General features: G+C 40.8%; 1 protein-coding gene across 2 annotated transcripts in view; it reads right to left on the bottom strand.

The window, feature by feature from the left end:
* Positions 1-19,193, bottom strand: part of GALNT1 (polypeptide N-acetylgalactosaminyltransferase 1) — a 77,762-nt gene that overhangs the window by 26,975 nt on the left and 31,594 nt on the right. The window contains exons 1-3 of one of the 2 annotated variants that reach the window (XM_032467248.1): positions 16,660-16,771; positions 13,799-14,042; positions 8,075-8,249 (exon numbers count right to left, since the gene is read on the bottom strand). In XM_032467248.1, coding sequence (XP_032323139.1) covers positions 8,075-8,249; positions 13,799-13,937 — 314 coding nt within the window. In that variant the 5' untranslated portion in view covers positions 13,938-14,042; positions 16,660-16,771. Of the gene's footprint in view, positions 1-8,074; positions 8,250-13,798; positions 14,043-16,659; positions 16,772-19,193 lie in introns of those variants that run through there. The other variant, XM_032467247.1, reaches the window with a different exon arrangement.

Genomic DNA, 19,193 nt, shown 5'->3' with positions numbered 1-19,193 from the left:
GGAAGGAAACCTGTGGGAAGGTTCTTAGCATGCCAAACAATACTATCTGAAAATAGTATTAAATAATTAATACAGTAACTAACACTATTTTCAGATAGTATTGATATAATAGTACTATATCAAATAGTATTATTTTGACAGTATTTATCAAAACTGTTCTAAATGGTGGCTAGATTCTGTCTGTCTGTCTGTCTATCTAATCTATCTATCTACATCATTAGTACTCTGCTTCAGGTAGCTCCCAGGTGAGCAAGTCAAGACACTCATGTTTCCAAGGGAAGGCACACGCTGAGTGCCTGACTCACAGACGACTGGAGCAGGACTCTCAAGTCAGGAATGGCCTGTGTTTGGGTAAAAGGGGCTCAGAAAAAAAGTTTCTAATATTATTTAACTGAATTGTATTAAGTCATACGTAATCCTTTTCCCCAAGTTAATCCTGCTTATCATTACAGGAGAATTGGGAGACAGAACTAACAGCCACGGTGAGAGTGAGACACAGAAGGTGATGAGTCCCTGTGCTGCACAGGAGGTCTTTGTAGTTCATCTGTTTTATATACAGTAAGGGGAACTATGTTCAATTTCTTGCAATACGCTATAATGGAAAAGAATCTGAAAATACATATATATGTGTGTGTAAATGTATAACTTGAATCACCTTGCTATACACGTGAAACTAACACTGTAAACCAACTACCCTTCAGTAAAAAATAAAAATTTTTTTTAATTGAAAGAAAAAGGGAAGTTTTGGTTTTATAGTTGCTGGAAAAAAAAAAAGATTAGGTAATGCTAGGTGATGTGCCGCGTACTAACAGTACCGGCAGCCACGTGCATGGCTAGGAAGTGGACAGGAAGACGACAGGACTCTGAGATGCAGGCTCTGCAGAAGAGACATGAGGAGTCAGATTTAGTACTAGGGTGATATGTTAAAGAATTAAATTGTGAAGTTGTATGTAAAGGAAGCAAGGCTATAGGAACACTAGAAATAAAGGAGACTAAAATGGAAATCATTCACAGCACCACGGAAGAATCAGAAAGCAAAGTGAATAGATGATCCAGAAGAATAGATGACAAAAAGGAAAATAATTTTCTAAATCTATTACATTTACTCATTCAGAGGACATACAAATTCATAAATATTCTCCCAATGCAAAATAGAAAACATTGAGAAAATATGGCAAAAATCATCACAACTGATCTCAAACAGGTAAACACATACAAACTCCTCTCTATCTGGGAAAGTCATACAGCACTTAAGAAGAACCAGAGATCCCACTCTAGCTAAGCTCTTCCCACAGAGGGAACAGCTATCCTTGTGGGGCTTGGGGTGAAGGATCCCCTGGGGGTGGAGGGGCACAAAGATGAGGATGAGCACAGGCAGTATTATGAAGCAGTTTGCTTCCACCCTGTCCCAACTGAGCCTTTCCTTCTCAGGGATAAAAATGAGCCAGGGCAAGGGTGTGCTACTTAAACAAACAAAAACTACAGACAGATCTGACAACAGGGTGTGGGTCAGGAAAAGAGGCGAAAAAAGTCTTAACTTTTTACCGAAATATATGTACAAACAAGCTGACAATCCTAAGCAGACAGTGGAGTTTCTACAGTGAATGCATCAAGTAGTAAGCAGCCAGGTGAAGAAACAAACCACTACCAACAACCCAGGCTGCCTTTGCGCCCCTTCCCGAGGTAGCCACTCCTCTGGACCTCTCACATGACACATGAGTTTTGCCTCTTTTTTTGAACTTTACTTAAAAAGAATAATGTAGAGCAGCAACTCTCAAAACTTTTTCACTCAAAACCCCTTTACGTATTTAAAAATTGAGGACCCCAAAGTGCTTATGTTTATGGGTTATAGTTATATTATAAATTGAAATAGGAATTTTTAAAATACAAGAATCCACAAACACATACTACATTAGCTATCAGAGAAATGATTTATCACTTTTGTGCAGTATGCCCATTAAGAATGTACTGCCTCTTAGCTCCAAATATATCCTTCATTGCCTGCTCTGTGATAACGTAACTGGCTCCTACAAGCATTTGTGCTTTGCAGTTAGCAAGATGGATACATAAGCTCTGTCAGTGAAGGGTGTTGGGGAGACACTGCCGGAGAAGGAACATCCCTTCCTGGTTATCTAGTGTGTCTCCCCTCGTTTTCTTCCCCCTCCTATTGCATGACTGTCAGTGGAGCGTATGGTGGACACTCAGAGGCATGAGTTTCAGCTGTAATCCACAGGCAGATTCTTAATTACGTCTCCCAGGTACAGATATTCCCTCCTACTCTGTAGCTTGTCATTTTCCTAACAGCATTTTTAGCAGAGAGAAAATTTTTTAATTTGATGATTTTATTTTTCAGTTTTTTCTTTTATGGAATCATGCTTTTGTGTCATGTCTGAATACTCTCTGCCTAACGCCAGGCCCTGAATATCATCCCCAAGTTAAAAACTTTTAGGTTTTAGATTTAGATCTCTGATCCAATTTGACTTAATTTTCATATAATGCGTGAAATTAAGGTTGAGAGTCATGTTTTTACCTATGGATTTTTAATTGTTCCAACATCATTTGTTGAAAAGATAATCTTTTCTCTATTGAATTGGCTTTTCAGCTTTGTCAAAAGTCAAATAACCATATTCGTGTGGGTCTATTTCTGAGCTTTCTATTCTGTTCCACTAATCTATACATCTATCTTTTTTGCCAAAACCACACTGTCTTGATCACTGCAGCTTTACAGAGTCTTTAAATCGGGTACTGTGTTTTCTCCAACTTTATTCATCTTTTTCAAAATTATTTTAGCGATTCTATTTCCTTTGCCTTTCCAAATAAAATTTTAAATCTCTCCCTGGGATTTTGAGTGGAATTTCACCAAACATCTATTGGAGAACTGACATCTTGTATGTTTAGTCTTCCAACAGAGCCAGAGAGCCGAGGCTTCAGTTTCCTCACTCCGCTGCATACTTCCTGCGACTGTATCTGTGTTCTAGGCCAGGCTGTGGGAGACAGAAAACAATGGGAATTCTCCCCATTCTCTGGAGGCCAGAGTTCTTCCAGTCAAACAGATGATTCCCCTTCCCCAGAGCTTCACTGCTTGCCTGGGCACTGCTCCCATGGCTGTGCAGCCTTGGCAATATTGCCTAGGGGCTGGGATTGTGGGGAAGGTGAAAAGGTTAAATAGGGAGATAGATTGGGAGAGAAATGAGGGTTTTACTTCACTCTCTAACCCTTAAAAGTCCCCTTTGTTGTATCTCAGACCAGAGAGGACTTCTGTATGCATGGCACACTTCTGAGTTCTGAACTGGTGTAATTTTGAATACAAGTGGAGAGCAGACATCCTTTCCTTGTTTCTGATCTTAGGAAGAAAGATTCCAGCCTTGCACCATGAGGTGGGATAACACATAGAAGCACAATCCATAAAAGAAACAACTAATAAATATGACTTCATCAAAATTAAATTTTTTGTGTGCCATTCTATGCCTAAAGGTACCATTAAGGAAATGTAAAGGACAAGCTGCAAACTGAGAAAATATCTGGAAATCATACATCTGATAAAATGATTTATATCCGGAATATATTAAAAAAAACTCTTACAACTCAGTAACAGGAAGACAAATAATCCAATTTAAAATGGGCAAGATACTTGAAGAACTATTTCATGAAAGATATAAGAATGGCCAATAAGCACATGAAAATATCCCCAATAATATCAGTCATTAGAGAAATGCAAATTAAAATCACAATGAGACACCACTTCATACCTAGCAGAATGGCTATAATTAAAAAGGCAAAAAGAAGTACTGGTGAGGATGTGGAGAAACTAGAACCCGCATACACTGCTGGTGGGAATGTGGGTGGTGCAGCAGCGTTAGAAAATAATGTGGCAATTTCTTAAATAATTAAACAAAGAGTGACCATATGACCCAGCAATCAGGAATCCACCCAAGAAAAACAAAAACCTATCTAAGAAAAACAAAAACATATATCCACACAAAGACTTGTGCATAAATGTTCTTAGCAACATTATTCGTAACAGCCAGAAAATGGGAACAATTCAAACACTCAGCGAGTGACAGAAGATATAAATGTGTTACATTCACACAGATGAGTAACACTGGACAATAAAAAGGAACAAAGGATACATCTCAGAAACATCATCCTCAAAGAAACCAGATACAAAAGACCCACTTTTATACGATTCCATTACTAAAAATCACTGAACTATATACACTTTAAATGGGTGTATTTTCTGGTTCCAGGAAAGAATGAGTAAGTGTGGGTGGAACCCTAACTCCTGGACAGATATGTGAGGGGACACTGAACTGTAAATGGCAGCAGGCCAGCTGACGAAGGAGACCTGAAGGTGAAGTTCCATCCAATCAGCGGGGACTCTTCCATCCTTCCCGCTCTGGCATTGGCCAGCCTGCACTCAGCAGCCGCAAAACTACACGTGTGCACAATGAGACCCAAGAGAGGCGCTCTCTTTCTGGTCTGAGGAGCTAGTAAGGAGCGACCTAAAGAGAGAGCAGAGAGAATTCCACATCCCCACCTGCAGCCTTTCTTCCTTCTCCCTCCTCTCCTACCCCAGCAAGTTTGAGAAGCACTAGATTGGAGCAGTGAGTCCCTGGGAGGCGGGATATCTGCAGAGATTAGAATTACCTGAGGAACTTTATTTAGCTTTCATTTTGATCAAAGGACACGTACATAGCTTAAAAATTAACTAGCTGCCCGAAGCACGTTAAAAAGGCTGTTCCCTCACCTCTCTGCCATTTCTCCCTTCCCATAATGCAAACCATGTTCTTTTATCTGTTGTCTCTTGGCAATTACCTCCATAACTCTAAGTACTGTATCTGCAATTTGATTTGATTTTTTTCCTAGGCTGGCTTTTCTTCCACATCCCTTAAACCGCTGAGTCTGGAAGTGGGGGTAAATATCTCCCTTGGTCCTCACTGGTGATTCAAGACTATAGTTTCTCCTTCTTCCCTAAGAAGCCTCAGGTCCTTTAAAGAAGGTGCTATCAAAAGCTGCCAACCCATCCTTGTTACAATCATCTGCCACCTTCTCTACCAATTCCAGCACTAATCTTGTCATCATGTTCTCGGTCATCTTAAGTCTCCACACAGTCGATTTTCAATACGTGGCCTCTCAGAGCTCTGCTCTGCTCGCTTCTCCTCCTCCATATCTCATCCACTTACTTTCATGCTCTTCCTTCATTTCTATTATCTGATCACTCATGGGGTTATTTTCTGTCAAGAAAATACCCACTATCATTTTTTAGTGTGGGTAATGAATTATCTCAGTTTTTGCTGATCTTAAAATTTTTTTATTTTTGAAGGATACTTTTGCTGTGTATAGAATTTAAGGCTGTAGTTCTCTCTTAAAAGATACCACTCCATTATCTGTTGGCTTCCTCTTTTTTTTTTTTCTCTTAAGAAGTTAGCTGTCAGACTTACAAGGGAATCTTTGAAGGGAATCTTTATTTTCCCTCTCTGATTTTTTCTTTTTTGACTCTTTTCTCTAGTTTTGATTTGCAATAGTTTTACTACGATGTGTCCAGGTCGTTATTATGCGGCAGGTATCCTGCTTGAGGCTCACCAGACCTACTGATTCTGTGCCTCGTTGCCTTTCATCAGTTTTGGAAAATTCTCAGCCATGATACTTTCAAATATTGCTGCCGCTCTATTCCCTTTCTCACTTCGTAACTGCAATTTGTCAATAATTTTAGACCTCTCATTACATCTCCTGTATCTCTTACTATCTGTTCTTCATGTCCCATCTTCCTAATTCTCCATGCCTCATTCTAGATATTTACTCCTGTTCCTTAATTCAGTTCACTAATTCTCTCTTCAGTTACGTCTAATCTGCTGCTAAACCCATCCACTGTTTTTTATTTTTATTACTATACTTCCTCAATTCTAGAATTTCCATCTGGTTATTTCATAATAGGTTCCAGTTCTCTGTTGAAATTCTCAATCTCATTTTTAATCTCCTTAAACACATTAATATTACATAAAATCACCTTAAAGTCTGTTTCTGATAACTCCATTACCTGGAGTCCTTTTTGGTCTGTTTTCATTTCTAATGCTTTGTTTTCTTTCATGCTGTCTTGTTTCCTCATATGTCTGCTCTTTTTTTTTTTGTCAATTGCAAGCCAGACACCATATGCAAAATACCATAAAGAAAAAGAAACTGACGCCTGAGATCTTCCTTCGAAGCGGATTTGTTTGCTTCTAAGGGAGCTAGAGGCACTAGTAAACCCTAAGCACCTTAATTTAGCTTCATACATCGAGATAGTTTGAAGTTGGGCTTCAGTCCCCACAAAAGCTGATATGTCCACTTCAGTATGATCATTACTTCTAGAAGCCTAACACCAAAGCATGCAGGAAGGGACTCCAGGACTCCAACACCACCATCACCCTTCCTCCTTACACGACAGGTTCTGTTTTCAGGCCCTACCTAGCACCAAAGGGCTGTCAGAAACACTATTTATTTCTCAGTATAGTCCTTCTGAATTCAGCAGATGCCTCTAAGTAAAAAGTTGCCTCTGAATTCTAGGCTCATTTCTCTGGGTTTCCATGTTCTCTCGTATTTTGGCTCTGTAATTCTTCACTGCCTTCTAAGCTCTGCCTTCTAACCTCTGGATGTTTTCAAGTTTTTAAATTCCCAAAAGCTCTTTTTAGTTCTCTCAGTGTATCTTTTGAAGAGCATTCCTATTCTTGTTTTATGGTTGCAATATGTTTTCTTACTTAATTGGGACTACTAATTGTTCTTTTTAAGTTTTCTTCCTCTCGAATAGTCTCTGCTTCCTCCAAGTTGTTTACAGTTTTGCATTATACTCTCCACGTCTGAGGGTTTCCTGTGATGTCTATTCTTCTTGGTTACCTATGATTAAACATGGAAGACCAAAATGCTGAATATAAGCCCTGGATATAAATTGGAGAATCTCTGATGTTGGCGTCCATAGTTCTTTTTTTTTTTTCCTCTAGGGCTAGTCCAATTCTGTTGAAAAAGATGCCCCAGTCTCTTGCCTAGGGGGTAAGGCTTGGCTGTGGTTATTAACAGGAGCCGGAGAAGGCAAGGTGGCTGCAAGGGGTCTCTGCAGCCAGAATGTGTATGTCCACTTGATCTACCATCCCCTGTACAGTTCCCTTGCTTTTAACTGGGGCTGTTGTCCTCTAGCCCAGATCCCTTGTATTACCGTCCTCACGTGGCACAACTGGGTCTCTTATATTGCTGGTAGGAGTGTAACTGGTACCAGTATCTTGGAAAAATGTTTGGCAGCACATGATAAAGTTATGTAAGTGTATACCTTATTCCTTTCCTCAATAAATACCGAACAGAAACGAGAGCTTAAGTCCTCCTAAAAACATGCACAGGAGTATCACCACCACAGCTTTATTCATAACAGAAAGTGGAAACAACCCAAATATCTCTCAGTGTGTAGATAAACTGTGGTATAGGCACACAACAAACCGCCACACTGCAATGGGAAGGAATAAATCTCTGATCTACACAGTAATACGGATCTCAAAGACACAAAAGAATATACATAGTACGGATCCATTTATAAAAAGTTCCGAGAAAAACAAAGCTCTTCTATATTTAGAGATCAAAACAAAGGCTGCCCCTGGGGGTGGGAGTACATAAGAGAACTTGCAAGGGTGACGGAAATGTTCTATAACTTGACTTGGATGACACTCAAGACAGATACATACATATACAAACATTCAGTGATCTGCACACTTACAACTGTATATGTCACTGCTTTAAGTTACACACAACTTACAAGAATCTTTAAAAAATAGTATTTAAATAAATGTTTTGGTAATAGCGAAGTTTAAAATCCCTACTAATCTGTCAAGGTAAACAATTATCTTCCAAAGCCTAAAATCCATAGTCCCAATGGTCACTAGAACTTGAGGTATTATTTTATCAGCATTTAATTATTTTTTAAGTGGGGTGTAAGTAGTAGCTTAGCGATATAACATTCAGTTTAAGAACAGTCAACACTACAGTGCAACCTACCAGACTCAGAACATACTTCTCATTCAAATTAGATACTGTCAGGACCACACGAGGTACTTACCCTTCTAACCTAACATCTGGTAAAGATCTGTTGAGTGCAATCATCTCACTTGCCATTAAGTTGAACTGATTGATTTTAAACATCTCTTTCATCTTTTCCTGATCCTCTTTAGGAATGACGACTGGTTTCCCCATTTCTCCAGGACCCTCATGAGGCTTTTGTACTGGCTCTAGGACTAAGAATAAAAGGAAATTTACATTAATTTTATAGCAATTGATTCATGTTTCTGTTTAGTAACATGAGTTTGAACTATGCCCTCAACCACCAGCGCGTTTCTGAGCCCATCCTCTCCCAGTCTGTAACGCTGCCAGCAGCTGCCCGACCCAAGACCTCCCTCGCCTTGCACCACTCACCTGAATCACTGCACGGCCTCGGCACTCCCACCTCGAATACTGTTACCGCCTCAGCCTCCTTGAAACACAGCCTTCATCGTGTTATTCCCTTGGTCTCCTGGAGTCCGTTCTCTTTAATAGGGAATTTAACCTAACGCTCCAAGACCACCACCCGCTGGGCTCTCCGCCTCCCAGTCCGACAGCACCCACCACTCTCCTCCATGTGCCTCATGGTTTCTTGCACCGGTGCCTTTGCTGACACTGGTCCCCTCCTCGGCATCTCCTTCCCACTCCCACCTCTGCAATACCAAACCCATACTTGTCCTCCAAGGCCCAACTGAAATGGCTTCTCTCCTGCAGCTCTTCCAAATCTCTCTAGTGACCATTTACCACTCCTGACTGCCACATCGTTTCATCTAGGGCTCTATGTCTCTAACCAATAGTTATCCCTTACTACAGTGACTGCTAAGACTATCTTATGACACCCTCCCCCGACTGGATCATGATCTCTTTTTAGCTTAACTATGTGCTAAATTAATATGTGAGCAAAAGAGCAATGAATAGGTTTGGGGATTGGGATGTTCAGGGGTCAATGTAAAGCAGCAGAGGGCTGGAGGTGACAAGATCTTTTGTGCATGGCACAGAAAAGGTGGGTGGGAGACATCTAGCGGCCCTGATTATAAATATCCTGTTATCTGTGTCCTATTTTAGTGTAAGATGATTCTTTAAAGAAAAGTTAAAATGGAAACATTTTCATACTGCTCAGTTTTAAATAAGAGTATTAAATTATACAGAACACCATCTATAACACACTTTTGCTTGGGGAAGGGGGAAGTATAGATCCTGAATCTGATCAAGCCTCTGAACCTACCTACCAACTCACAGGAAATAAAGGGGACAGAAGGATATGATTAAAAAACAAAAAATTAAAGGAATATAAACCTTGACTGTGGGAAACTGGAGAAGAAAATCAGCCTAATTTCTTCTTCTTCAACAACAACCACCAACACGGGGGGAGGACAGAGAGAAAAAGGTATCCATGCCACAAGTCTAGCTTTGAGTTGACAGCTGTTGAAGCCAGACAATGGGTATATGGGAGATCAATTCTCTATTTTCCCTATTTTTGTTTGTTTAAAATTTTCTGTGGGGGTTGGGGGAGCATGAAAGAGCGCTCAGTGAATGATCACTGTAAGGACCAGTAAGTATAAACTTGATTGCTTACAGCCTAAGAGACTGCATGGCCAGAAAGTTAAGATCTTGCCCCGTCATTGTGAAGTAAAACTCTGGCCTTGAGATCAGTGTGAACATAAAGGATCCGTTCCTACCTGAAACAGGATCTGCAAAATATACCGACTCTTTTATACAACATCCAAATCCATAAAGTGAATGAATGAGTTAATTCTAAAAAGCAGAAGAGTTGCAAAAAATATTCCCAAGACATAACCCACACTAACCTGGTTTGTTCAAGGGAAGCCCAATCTAATTCTCTAGCAACAGAAGAATTTTGCTATTCTCAGGCAGTCTGGGGTATAAAATACAAGTATAAAACTGTAAGAAAGAACTGCTCAGGAAAATAAAACAAAACAAAACAACCCTCTGTAATCACCAAGACTAGCCTGTTGTTATTGGCAAGTAACAAACTAAATGTAAGAATCCCAGAAAACTAAATATATCAATGATAATCATATAAAAGGCCCTGAGCATTATCATACAGACAAGGAATTTACTCTGCTTAAAAATAAGGCACCTTTTTACACAAAATAGTATAAAGAACAGAATTTGGTAAATTTCACCAAATTGGCTCTGAAAAGCAGTTCAAATAACGGTCAGAAATGAGATTCTTACAATACTGAAGCAACTGCCCTCAAGCGTCATATCGGCTCATTGCTTTTTTTTGCTTTTTTGTTTTGATTTGGTTTTTCAAATGCCATAAAAAATGAACACCCTGGAGACCTCGTGTTCTATCTAAAGAGACCTCCATTCTTCTAGGTCACTGAGCATACTTGCTAATTCCACTAAGAAGGTCCACGTCCTTGGTGGCATCACCTATCTACTCTCTTCCAACAACTTGCAGTAAAAGATCTCTTCGGTGGCACCACCACGATTCCTCACTAGCCTCATGCTGAGAACCTTGACAACTTCAAGGTTCTGATGCTACTTGGGACCTCTCAGCTCCCACTGCACTGAAACTTCACATCAGAGCAGATTCTTCAAACTGTCCTTGCTTAGCATCAACTCCTCCCCGTCCCTAAATCATTTCCCTACTCTTTCCTTTCAATCCCTTAATGGTACATGGAACACAGTTTGAAAACAGATGCGCTAGGGGCCCATCTGGAACTGCTGGCCTCTCAAACCCTCTCCCTGCAGCTATTAACTCACCTCCTGGCTGACTGCTCAGCCGATCCCTCGTCCTTCTGCTGCTGACCTCCTTCTCCGTGTGTCCCGCTCAACACCCTGTAACCCTCTGGGCCATCACAAAGCTTCTTCATCATCTTGTCTCCTCAACACGGGGGCCCCATCTACCAGACAACTCAGATCTGACTCTCTCCCCCAGAGCCCGCTGACCTCACGGCCTTTTCTGGGAGAACGTTCATTCTCCTGTTCTTAGGAGGCAGTGATCTACCTCATAGCTCCGCGCCGTCACTTCCAGACTAATTTCCCTCTACTCTGTACATTTCTTTCCCTTTTATTTTAAGTCTCTCCCTCAACACACATAAAGAATACACATATACATGGAAAACTAATTTTTGCTCCATTCCTTTAACTACTGTACTACCCACCTCTCTCTGTGCCAAAGCTTCCTAAAAAGAGGCTGCACGCCAGTATATCATATCCAGTGGCACGTGCGAGGGTCACAAGGAAACCCATTAGGAAACATATCAGAAAAACTTCATCTCAGGTAAAATCTCTGAACGAACACCACTCCTGGATTCCCATGACCCCACTCCCTCTGGCCTCTCCTCCCACCTCTGACTTCCCAGAAGCCTTCTCTTCCTGTAGGGACCCTCCATGACCCTCCCCAACGCTGGTCTGCCTCCTCCAACTCTCCACACAGCCTGGGGCCGTCTCATGCGCACACAGGCTCACACGGCCACCCACGAGCTCCACCTCAACCACTCTCCGCGGCAGAGCGTCTACACTGGCACCTGAAAGTGCTCCTCCTTCCACCTTCTCATCAAAGCTGCTCCGCCTCTGGGGGCCTCATCTCACATCAACTGATCCAAAGAGGGAGACCTGAGAGTCATCTTAGACTTTCCTCTTTCCCTTATTACCGACGTTCAATGTAAATCCCGCTATTTAAAGACTCCTCGTGTATTTTACTCCTCCACGTCCAGTATCGTTTTAGTGTAGACCCCAAGGACGCCTCCAAGCTTTCTCAGCAGCACTAAAACCAGTCTCTGCTGTCTTACTCTCTTTCAGTATATCAGCCACAAGACCACCAAACTTTCTTCTCAAAGTCCAGATGCCATCAGGTTACTTATTCCCTTGTTAGAAATCCCTCCACGGCATGCCACTGCCTACAGGAGGAGGCCCCAAACCCTTTGCAGGTCACAAACGGCCTTCTGTGATGGGGCCTCTGCCAGCCTCCCTGACTTTGTCTTGTGCTCCCCCTCACCTTCTCCCATCCATCAACTCTGCTCTCTCTCTTGTTCATCTTGCATGTACTTCTCTCCTTTGCATGGAAGGCACTCCCCTCACCCATCAAACCTACCAAACACCTGTTCACCCTGATACTCAACTTGAGCATCACTTCTTTGCTGCACCTTCTCAGGTGCCCTGAGGTGTTCCTTCCTCCTGCTCTTACGGGCATCTCTAGTATGCGATGTATCATATCACTATCTCCCTACTATTCTTTCTCTCCTATTGGAGGAGAGGGAGTTCCCCAAAGGGAGGAACTTTTTTGTGTTGTTGAATTGTGTGTCACTAGCAGACAGCACACTGCCCAGCGCATATCAGAGTTTAAAAAACATCCACCAAGTGGGTCTTTGATGCTGCAGAGGTCCCATTCTGTCTTACTTTCGTGCCCTTCCATTTAAGGTAGAACACCACGAGCTCCCACTATAAATGGCAATGAGTTAAGGTGGAGTGGGGGGAAAGTTAATCTGTTCTATTTAAGAAAAGAATACCCTACCTTCTTACTGATGCATGGCAATACCTGCCCTTTGATTTAAATGTAGACAGAGTTACAGCTTTAGCAGCAGGTAAGGAGGCGGGGTTTTGTCACCCAACAAACTTACTAACCAGCAGGACCATAAAGGAAACCAGGGAAGTCAACAAATTAATAGGCTGACTTCGAATAAAAATACCTTTTATTAAAAAATTACAGGGAAGGTGAAAATGAGAAAGTTAGGGGTTAGGCTAGGTATTATTAAAGTCCAGTGTTAGCAACTGAGCCTAATTTTAGGCAAATTTCCCAAAAAATAAATAGAAGTGGTCACACAATCCCATCTATAAAAATTACAGGAAGTAGGCACACTTATCAATAAAAATAAATAATTTTTAGGTTATAAATTTTAAGGGACCAGGTGCCTGCACTGTAAAAGTGCAAAATATTTAAATGTGACAACGTATTCAAAGAAAACTAATCATCTACATATAACTCCTAAAAACAGATCCTGGTTAGCCAGATATTCTGTAACTAATCACAGAGAGTTCAGAGCCCAGAACAGCGGCATCACTGACTCACAAGGCAGAGTCATTTTCACCATGTTTAAAAACAAAAATAAAAGGCAGCATTCATGTGTTGGTTTAAACACAGAGTTTAAAACTGAATTTTTCAGGTGTCCTCTGCCAAAAATGTCAGTACTTGCCAACATACATCCTCCATCACGTGCTTTCTTCCTTTCCCGTGTCAGTTAGTGCGGTGTTCTCACAGCGGCCCCTATTTTACAGCCTAATCTTTTCAAAAGTTCTCCCTAAACATGCTAACTGGAGCTATCTCCAGCATTAACAAAACGAACTCTCCAGACCACATCTACCTAAAATGACCTCTTCCCTTAGGCCTGAGACGGGAAGGCTGGCGCAATCTCCCTGATGCCGCTACTGCAGTGTAACGCCCTGCTCAGCATTATGGAGTCAGACCAGTCCTCTGTACAGCTGCCGGAGTTCCGGCTCTGAGAGGCCTTGCGTTATTTGGTCATATAACTTCCACAAAATTAACTACATTTAACATTGAACACACAAGTTGAATTTAGTAATTCTATACGTGATACTCGAATACTTTTAACTGTTGGAAGAACCCACTGGACAAGTGCTGCAAATATGACCATCATATATGGGAAGCCAGAGATTATGATTAATCTAAAACTGTTAAAACTTTATAGTTTCCAAATCAGTAAAAACAAGTGACATATGTATCAAAACAGGTCCATTGTGATAGAAAGTCACTCACCATCCCCAGCAGGAAGTCCTCTCTCTTTTTTTTCATCACATTTGTTGCATTCACTGAAGTAAAGCAGCAGGAACATATCCAAGAGTACCCAAATCAAGGAGGTGGCCAGGACCACCTTGCAATATGCAAATTTTCTCATGGCACTTTAAGTCAAATGCAAAATTTTAAAATATATATATATATAAATATACAAAGATCATGAAAATTATTCCAATCCAGTTTCATCAGAAATCACGTTCATAACCTACAGAAAGAAAAAAAAAACTTAAAAATTCAGAATGTAAAGAATGAACTGCAAGATTAATTTAAAATGCATGTGAAATTTTACTATGAAGAATAGTTTTAAAATCAGACTTGAAAAAATACTTGTAAAATACATAAAAACTAATAGCATCAAGAAAAAGTAAGTCCTACAAATATCAATATACATGATCCAAGAGAAAAATGGACAAAGGATGTAAACAAGCCCTTTGCAGAAAGGAAACCTGAAGAGTCAATAAACCAGCAGAAAAGTGCTTGATTCACCACAACTAGGAAAATGCAAAAACAGTGAGCTACTATCTCACATGGGACTTAACTGCCTTCTATTCAACTGTTCTATTAAACACTAAAGCAAAAGTAAAGCCATTAACTGCCACAGGAGTTTGAGAAACTAGTGATTCCCAGTCCATTTCCACAACTCACATTCAGTTCCTGGGGCCCAAGGATTTATATGCATTCTCCTAGTAGCCGTACTAGAGCAGTTTAATTGGGGTGATTCTTGTCCCTCTGTTCCACTGAATCCCATTCTAAAAATGCTCATCACCAGCCACTCAGAAAAGGACTCATTAAAAGTATAACAGAAAAGAAAGGGCATCACAAGATCTGAGACCTAGTCCTTAATTTTATAGATGTCCCCCGGTTTTTAGTTTCTAACCATCACCCCCTGCCCCAATCTGTTAAAATATCATGCGAAAATGACTGGAGGAACTGTCACCAAATTTGCAGTCATTTGGGACAGCCTGACCAGAAACATTTCTGGCACATAGGCGCTCATCCTGGGGAGCTCTGGAGGAGTCTGAGGGGCCTTAGAGAGGTAGGGTATCATCCCACCGAGCAGCAGACACAATGTTCAAAGGCCGGCTCATCAGGAAAGAGGTGAGCCAAGGGCATTCAGAGGAGCAGGTAGAGGAAACACTCTTGACACAGGTGCCCCACACCGAAAGCACGGGCAGGCGCACCGAAGGACTGGGCTGAGCGGCAGCAAAGCAGCTTCTTACAAGGGCAGCCTTATGTGGCATGCTCCCTGGCAGGCAGCTGAGCAGGGTTTACCCGCACAGTCCAAGACAGGCCAGAGAGTTTATCTATGAAAAAGATATGAGTCCTTGCCTACTCCACAAGGTGGCTAAACAGCAACTTGAAAAGCACCCCCAAAATACTCAGTGATACTTACAAACACATAATGTATTATTTCTACTCATCTCTCTGGGGACTTTGCTCTCTTGCCTATAGTCCCCCTCTCATCAAACCAACACTCCCTGACTGCACGATGAGAACAGGGACTCTACTGTCACAGTCTTGCCTCAAAATCACACTTACTCCATATGTGATGCCGTGTCCCATGTGGTGAGCAACTACCGGCACCTAAGGTAGCTGGGGAGGGGAGCATCAAAAGCATCACAGTGCACGGGGTCATGGAGCAACAGTCTCACTTTTCTGGAGAGAATATATATATATATATAGAGAGAGAGAGATAATATATATATATATAAATCTATATTTCAAGCCACATTACATGGAAATCTTCCTCTTTTGGTGACTGGCAAAGCAAGGAATCTGACTGCTAGAGCAATATCTGGGATTCGAATGTGGCTTTGTGTTCTTTAAAATCTGCTGATTGTTATTTTTTTCAATCCTTGCAGCCCAGAACACTTAAATGTAAATCTTTTTAACTTTGTACCCCCATTCCTATTTAATTTTTCCAAGGCAACACAACTAGATTCTAAAACTGAAGATGAGATGCAGTGGGTGTAAGTGCATTTAGGAGGAGAGCGTTGTGGAGAAAGGAGGATAAAGGAGAGGCAAAAATCTTTTAGCCCTTGGGTTATGTAAAGATTCCTTACACAGGAACAATAAAATGCACAAATCATTAAAAAGACTGATGAACTGGACCTCATAATTAAAATCTGCTCTTCAAAAGACAGTCAAGAAAATAAAAACAAGTCACATATTGGGAGAAAATATTTACAAGTTATGTATATGATAAATTACTTGTATATAGAATATATAAAGAACTCTCAAAATAACAATTTAATAAAAAGCCCAATCCAATAAAATGGGCAAAAGGCTTGCACTGTCACTTCACCAAAAAAGCGATACAGGTGGCAAACAAGCATGTGAAGAGATGCTCAACATCATTAGCTATTGGGGAGCTGCACGCTAAGACCACAATGAAACAACACTATGCACCAACATATACAGCTAAAGCAGAAAAGAAAAAAACACCAAGTGTTAGCAAGGAACTGCGGCAACTGGACCTCTAACACATTGCCAGTGGAACGCAAAATGGTAGTGTCTCTCTGGAAAACAGTTGGCAGTTTCTTCCCACAAGAATCTGCAATTCCATTCCTAGCTATTTACTTAAGAGAAGGGAAAATGTACATCTATACAAAGGCTTGTATGCAAATCTTTGTAGGAGCTTAATCATAATCATCAAAATCTAGAAACAACCTTTTGAGTAAAATAGCAAAACAGAAACATCAATCTCTTGGCCCTAAAACTTCCAACTTCTGAGTACACTTAGGCGCTTATCTCCCGTCTCCCAGAAACAAAGAACTCTCAGGCACCCACACCTAGAATCACTAACTTTGCATTGTACTAACCAGGCAAAGGGATGGGGGTGAGAGGACCCTCCAACAGATCTATTCATGAAGGCAATGATCCACACCATGGCAGCTCTTATCACACTATCAAATGCCAGTCTAAGAGATAAGCCATTCACACTGCAAAAGAGAAACATCAACTCAGGAAACCTGGCAGGAAAGAGACATCCAGATAGGTTAGCTTCTAAATAGGTTTTGTCAGACAGTATAAGATACTAAACTCTTCTGCAATAAGGTTTTCTTTAAATTTTTTCTATAGTTGTTTTGTTTCTGTCTCTCCTTTAGCTAAAACCTTTTGAGGGCTTCTCAATGTCCTTCTATTTGGTTCTAAAGAGCACTGTTTGCAGGATGCACACCTGAGAGTCCTCCCTAAAGAAATTTTGTAAATAAGTTAAGGAAATGTTACTCTATTCACTCTGGGAGATTCATACTGTAAATTACTGCGCTAAAGGTTCTGTAAGTTCTACAATAAGGAAACCCATGTAACTGTGTTAACTCAGAATTTCTCATGTTCAAGTATGAAACTCTCCCCATCTACTTTGTCTTTTCTTTTTCTTTTTTTGCATAACACAAAGCAGGTTTCAAATAGCAATAACTAAAGTAGTAAAGATTGGTTTCACATTCTGGAACCAGGCAATTTTAAAATTATGGGTTATTTTCTTTCTGTAAAACTGTTATTTCTGTGAATCTGCAAACTGAATAAAAAAGAGACCCCACTGTGTTTAAAAGCCTCTCACAAGGCAGACCTTCATAAAAAGAAGGTTAATTATGTGTTATCTTGATTTAACTGTTTTAAGTTCATATTTCTGGATCATTCCTTAACATAACACATATCTATATATAATATAAATAGTTGTGGACAAAAGAGGGAAATCCCAAAGTCACCATTATATAAACCCCTAAAAGAAAAGAATCTACAAAGCTCCCCTCAGATAAGTGAAATCTGTCAACTATTTCTACTATTATTTTTTCTAAGTACAGAGTATCATATTTTAAAGAATATATCAGCATTAAATTCTACATTCAGCAAATGCAACATTATTTCATGTATGATACTGTGAAGAAAGGGTTAACACAGCAGGTCTGTTTTACTCAGTCCTTGCTAACCCCTTGGGGATGACTAGAGCCTTGGCAATGACCCCTGGCCAAACTCTGAGAACTAAACTCCTGGAATGTTCACAGTCACTGGTTAAGGATGTTAGAGGTGGTGGGTCAGGATATACCAGGCTGTCAGCAATGTTTAATCACCAAGATTTACGATGTGCACCTGGTATCTGGTCTGGGCCCTAAGTCTCAGTTACGAGGACTGGCCACGTGGCAGGAATATGCCTATGTGGACAGCTTCCTGCAAGAACTCTGGACTGTAACACTCACGTACTTCCCCAGCCAGACGCATCTTGTACAACCTCTATCTCTCATAGCTACAGAGAAAATCGTGTCCCTGTCATCCTCGCAGAGGGTCTCAGAAGTCCATGCCTGATCGCTCTAGCATTCACCTGTATACATCTGTTTCCTGTTGTTCTTGCACTGTATCCTTTACTGTAATAAAACTTAGCCGTGAGTACAATACTATGCAGAGTTGTGTGAGTCTTTCCAGCAAATCACACTAGCGGGCAGTCATAGGACCCTCAAAACAAACACCGTTAAAGAATTTGGTTTGCCATAATACCCACTTCCCTCACTATTTTTCAGAAGCTAAATGATCATAATAACAACATCCTTAAATTAAAAATCAGTGCATAGGATAAAAGCTAAGATGGAAGGTCTGAGATTACTGTCCTTAGAAAGGCTTGGTGCAAGACGGGCCCTTGGCTGGAGTCTGGGAACTTGAATGATAAACGTCCCTACACTGATATAAAACTTACCTTAAATGATAAGTGTTGCTTCACTGCACCTAAGCTGTCTGTGCAAACAGTACAGTTTATGCAAAACATCCGTTTTCCTTCTGGGAGCCTGAAATTTTGGTACATGCTAAGCAGAGGGTGCTTCCACTATCGGGTCCAATAAAAACACTGGCACTGAGTCTAATGAGTATTCCTGGTTGACAACACTTCACATGTGTTGTCAAAATTCACTGCTGGAGGAATTAAGCTCACCTCCTGGAACTAGTGACTAGTTTCCCCCAGACTTCACCCCATGCACTTTTCCCTTTGCTTATATTACTTTGCATCCTTCTGCCGTACTAAATCTTAGCCGTTATTATGACTACATGCTGAATCCTGTGAGCCCTCCTAGCCAATCACTGAACCTGGGGCTGCTCTCGGGAACACCCAACACAGGCAGCATTTTGAATCAGCAGTGAGTGTCTCTTAGGCCAAATGCTGAATTTCAAATTTCAAATTCTAAAACGTATCACTTATGTGAGTCTAGCAATTGTATTTTATTTGCATAAACCTAGACTTCTTTATTCCTCTGAATGAGAAACACACCCACCTTATGGTCCCATTGCACTGAATTAAATAAAGTAATGCACAACACACCCATTTACTAAACACCCAGTAAATGTTAAATAGTATTTCTAGAGGTTCTTAGAT

This window comes from Camelus ferus, chromosome 24, assembly GCF_009834535.1.
Source record: "Camelus ferus isolate YT-003-E chromosome 24, BCGSAC_Cfer_1.0, whole genome shotgun sequence".
Classification (NCBI taxonomy): Eukaryota; Metazoa; Chordata; class Mammalia; order Artiodactyla; family Camelidae; genus Camelus; species Camelus ferus.
Note: the sequence above shows the minus strand (reverse complement) of the source record. Positions and strands in the feature narration are given on the sequence as shown.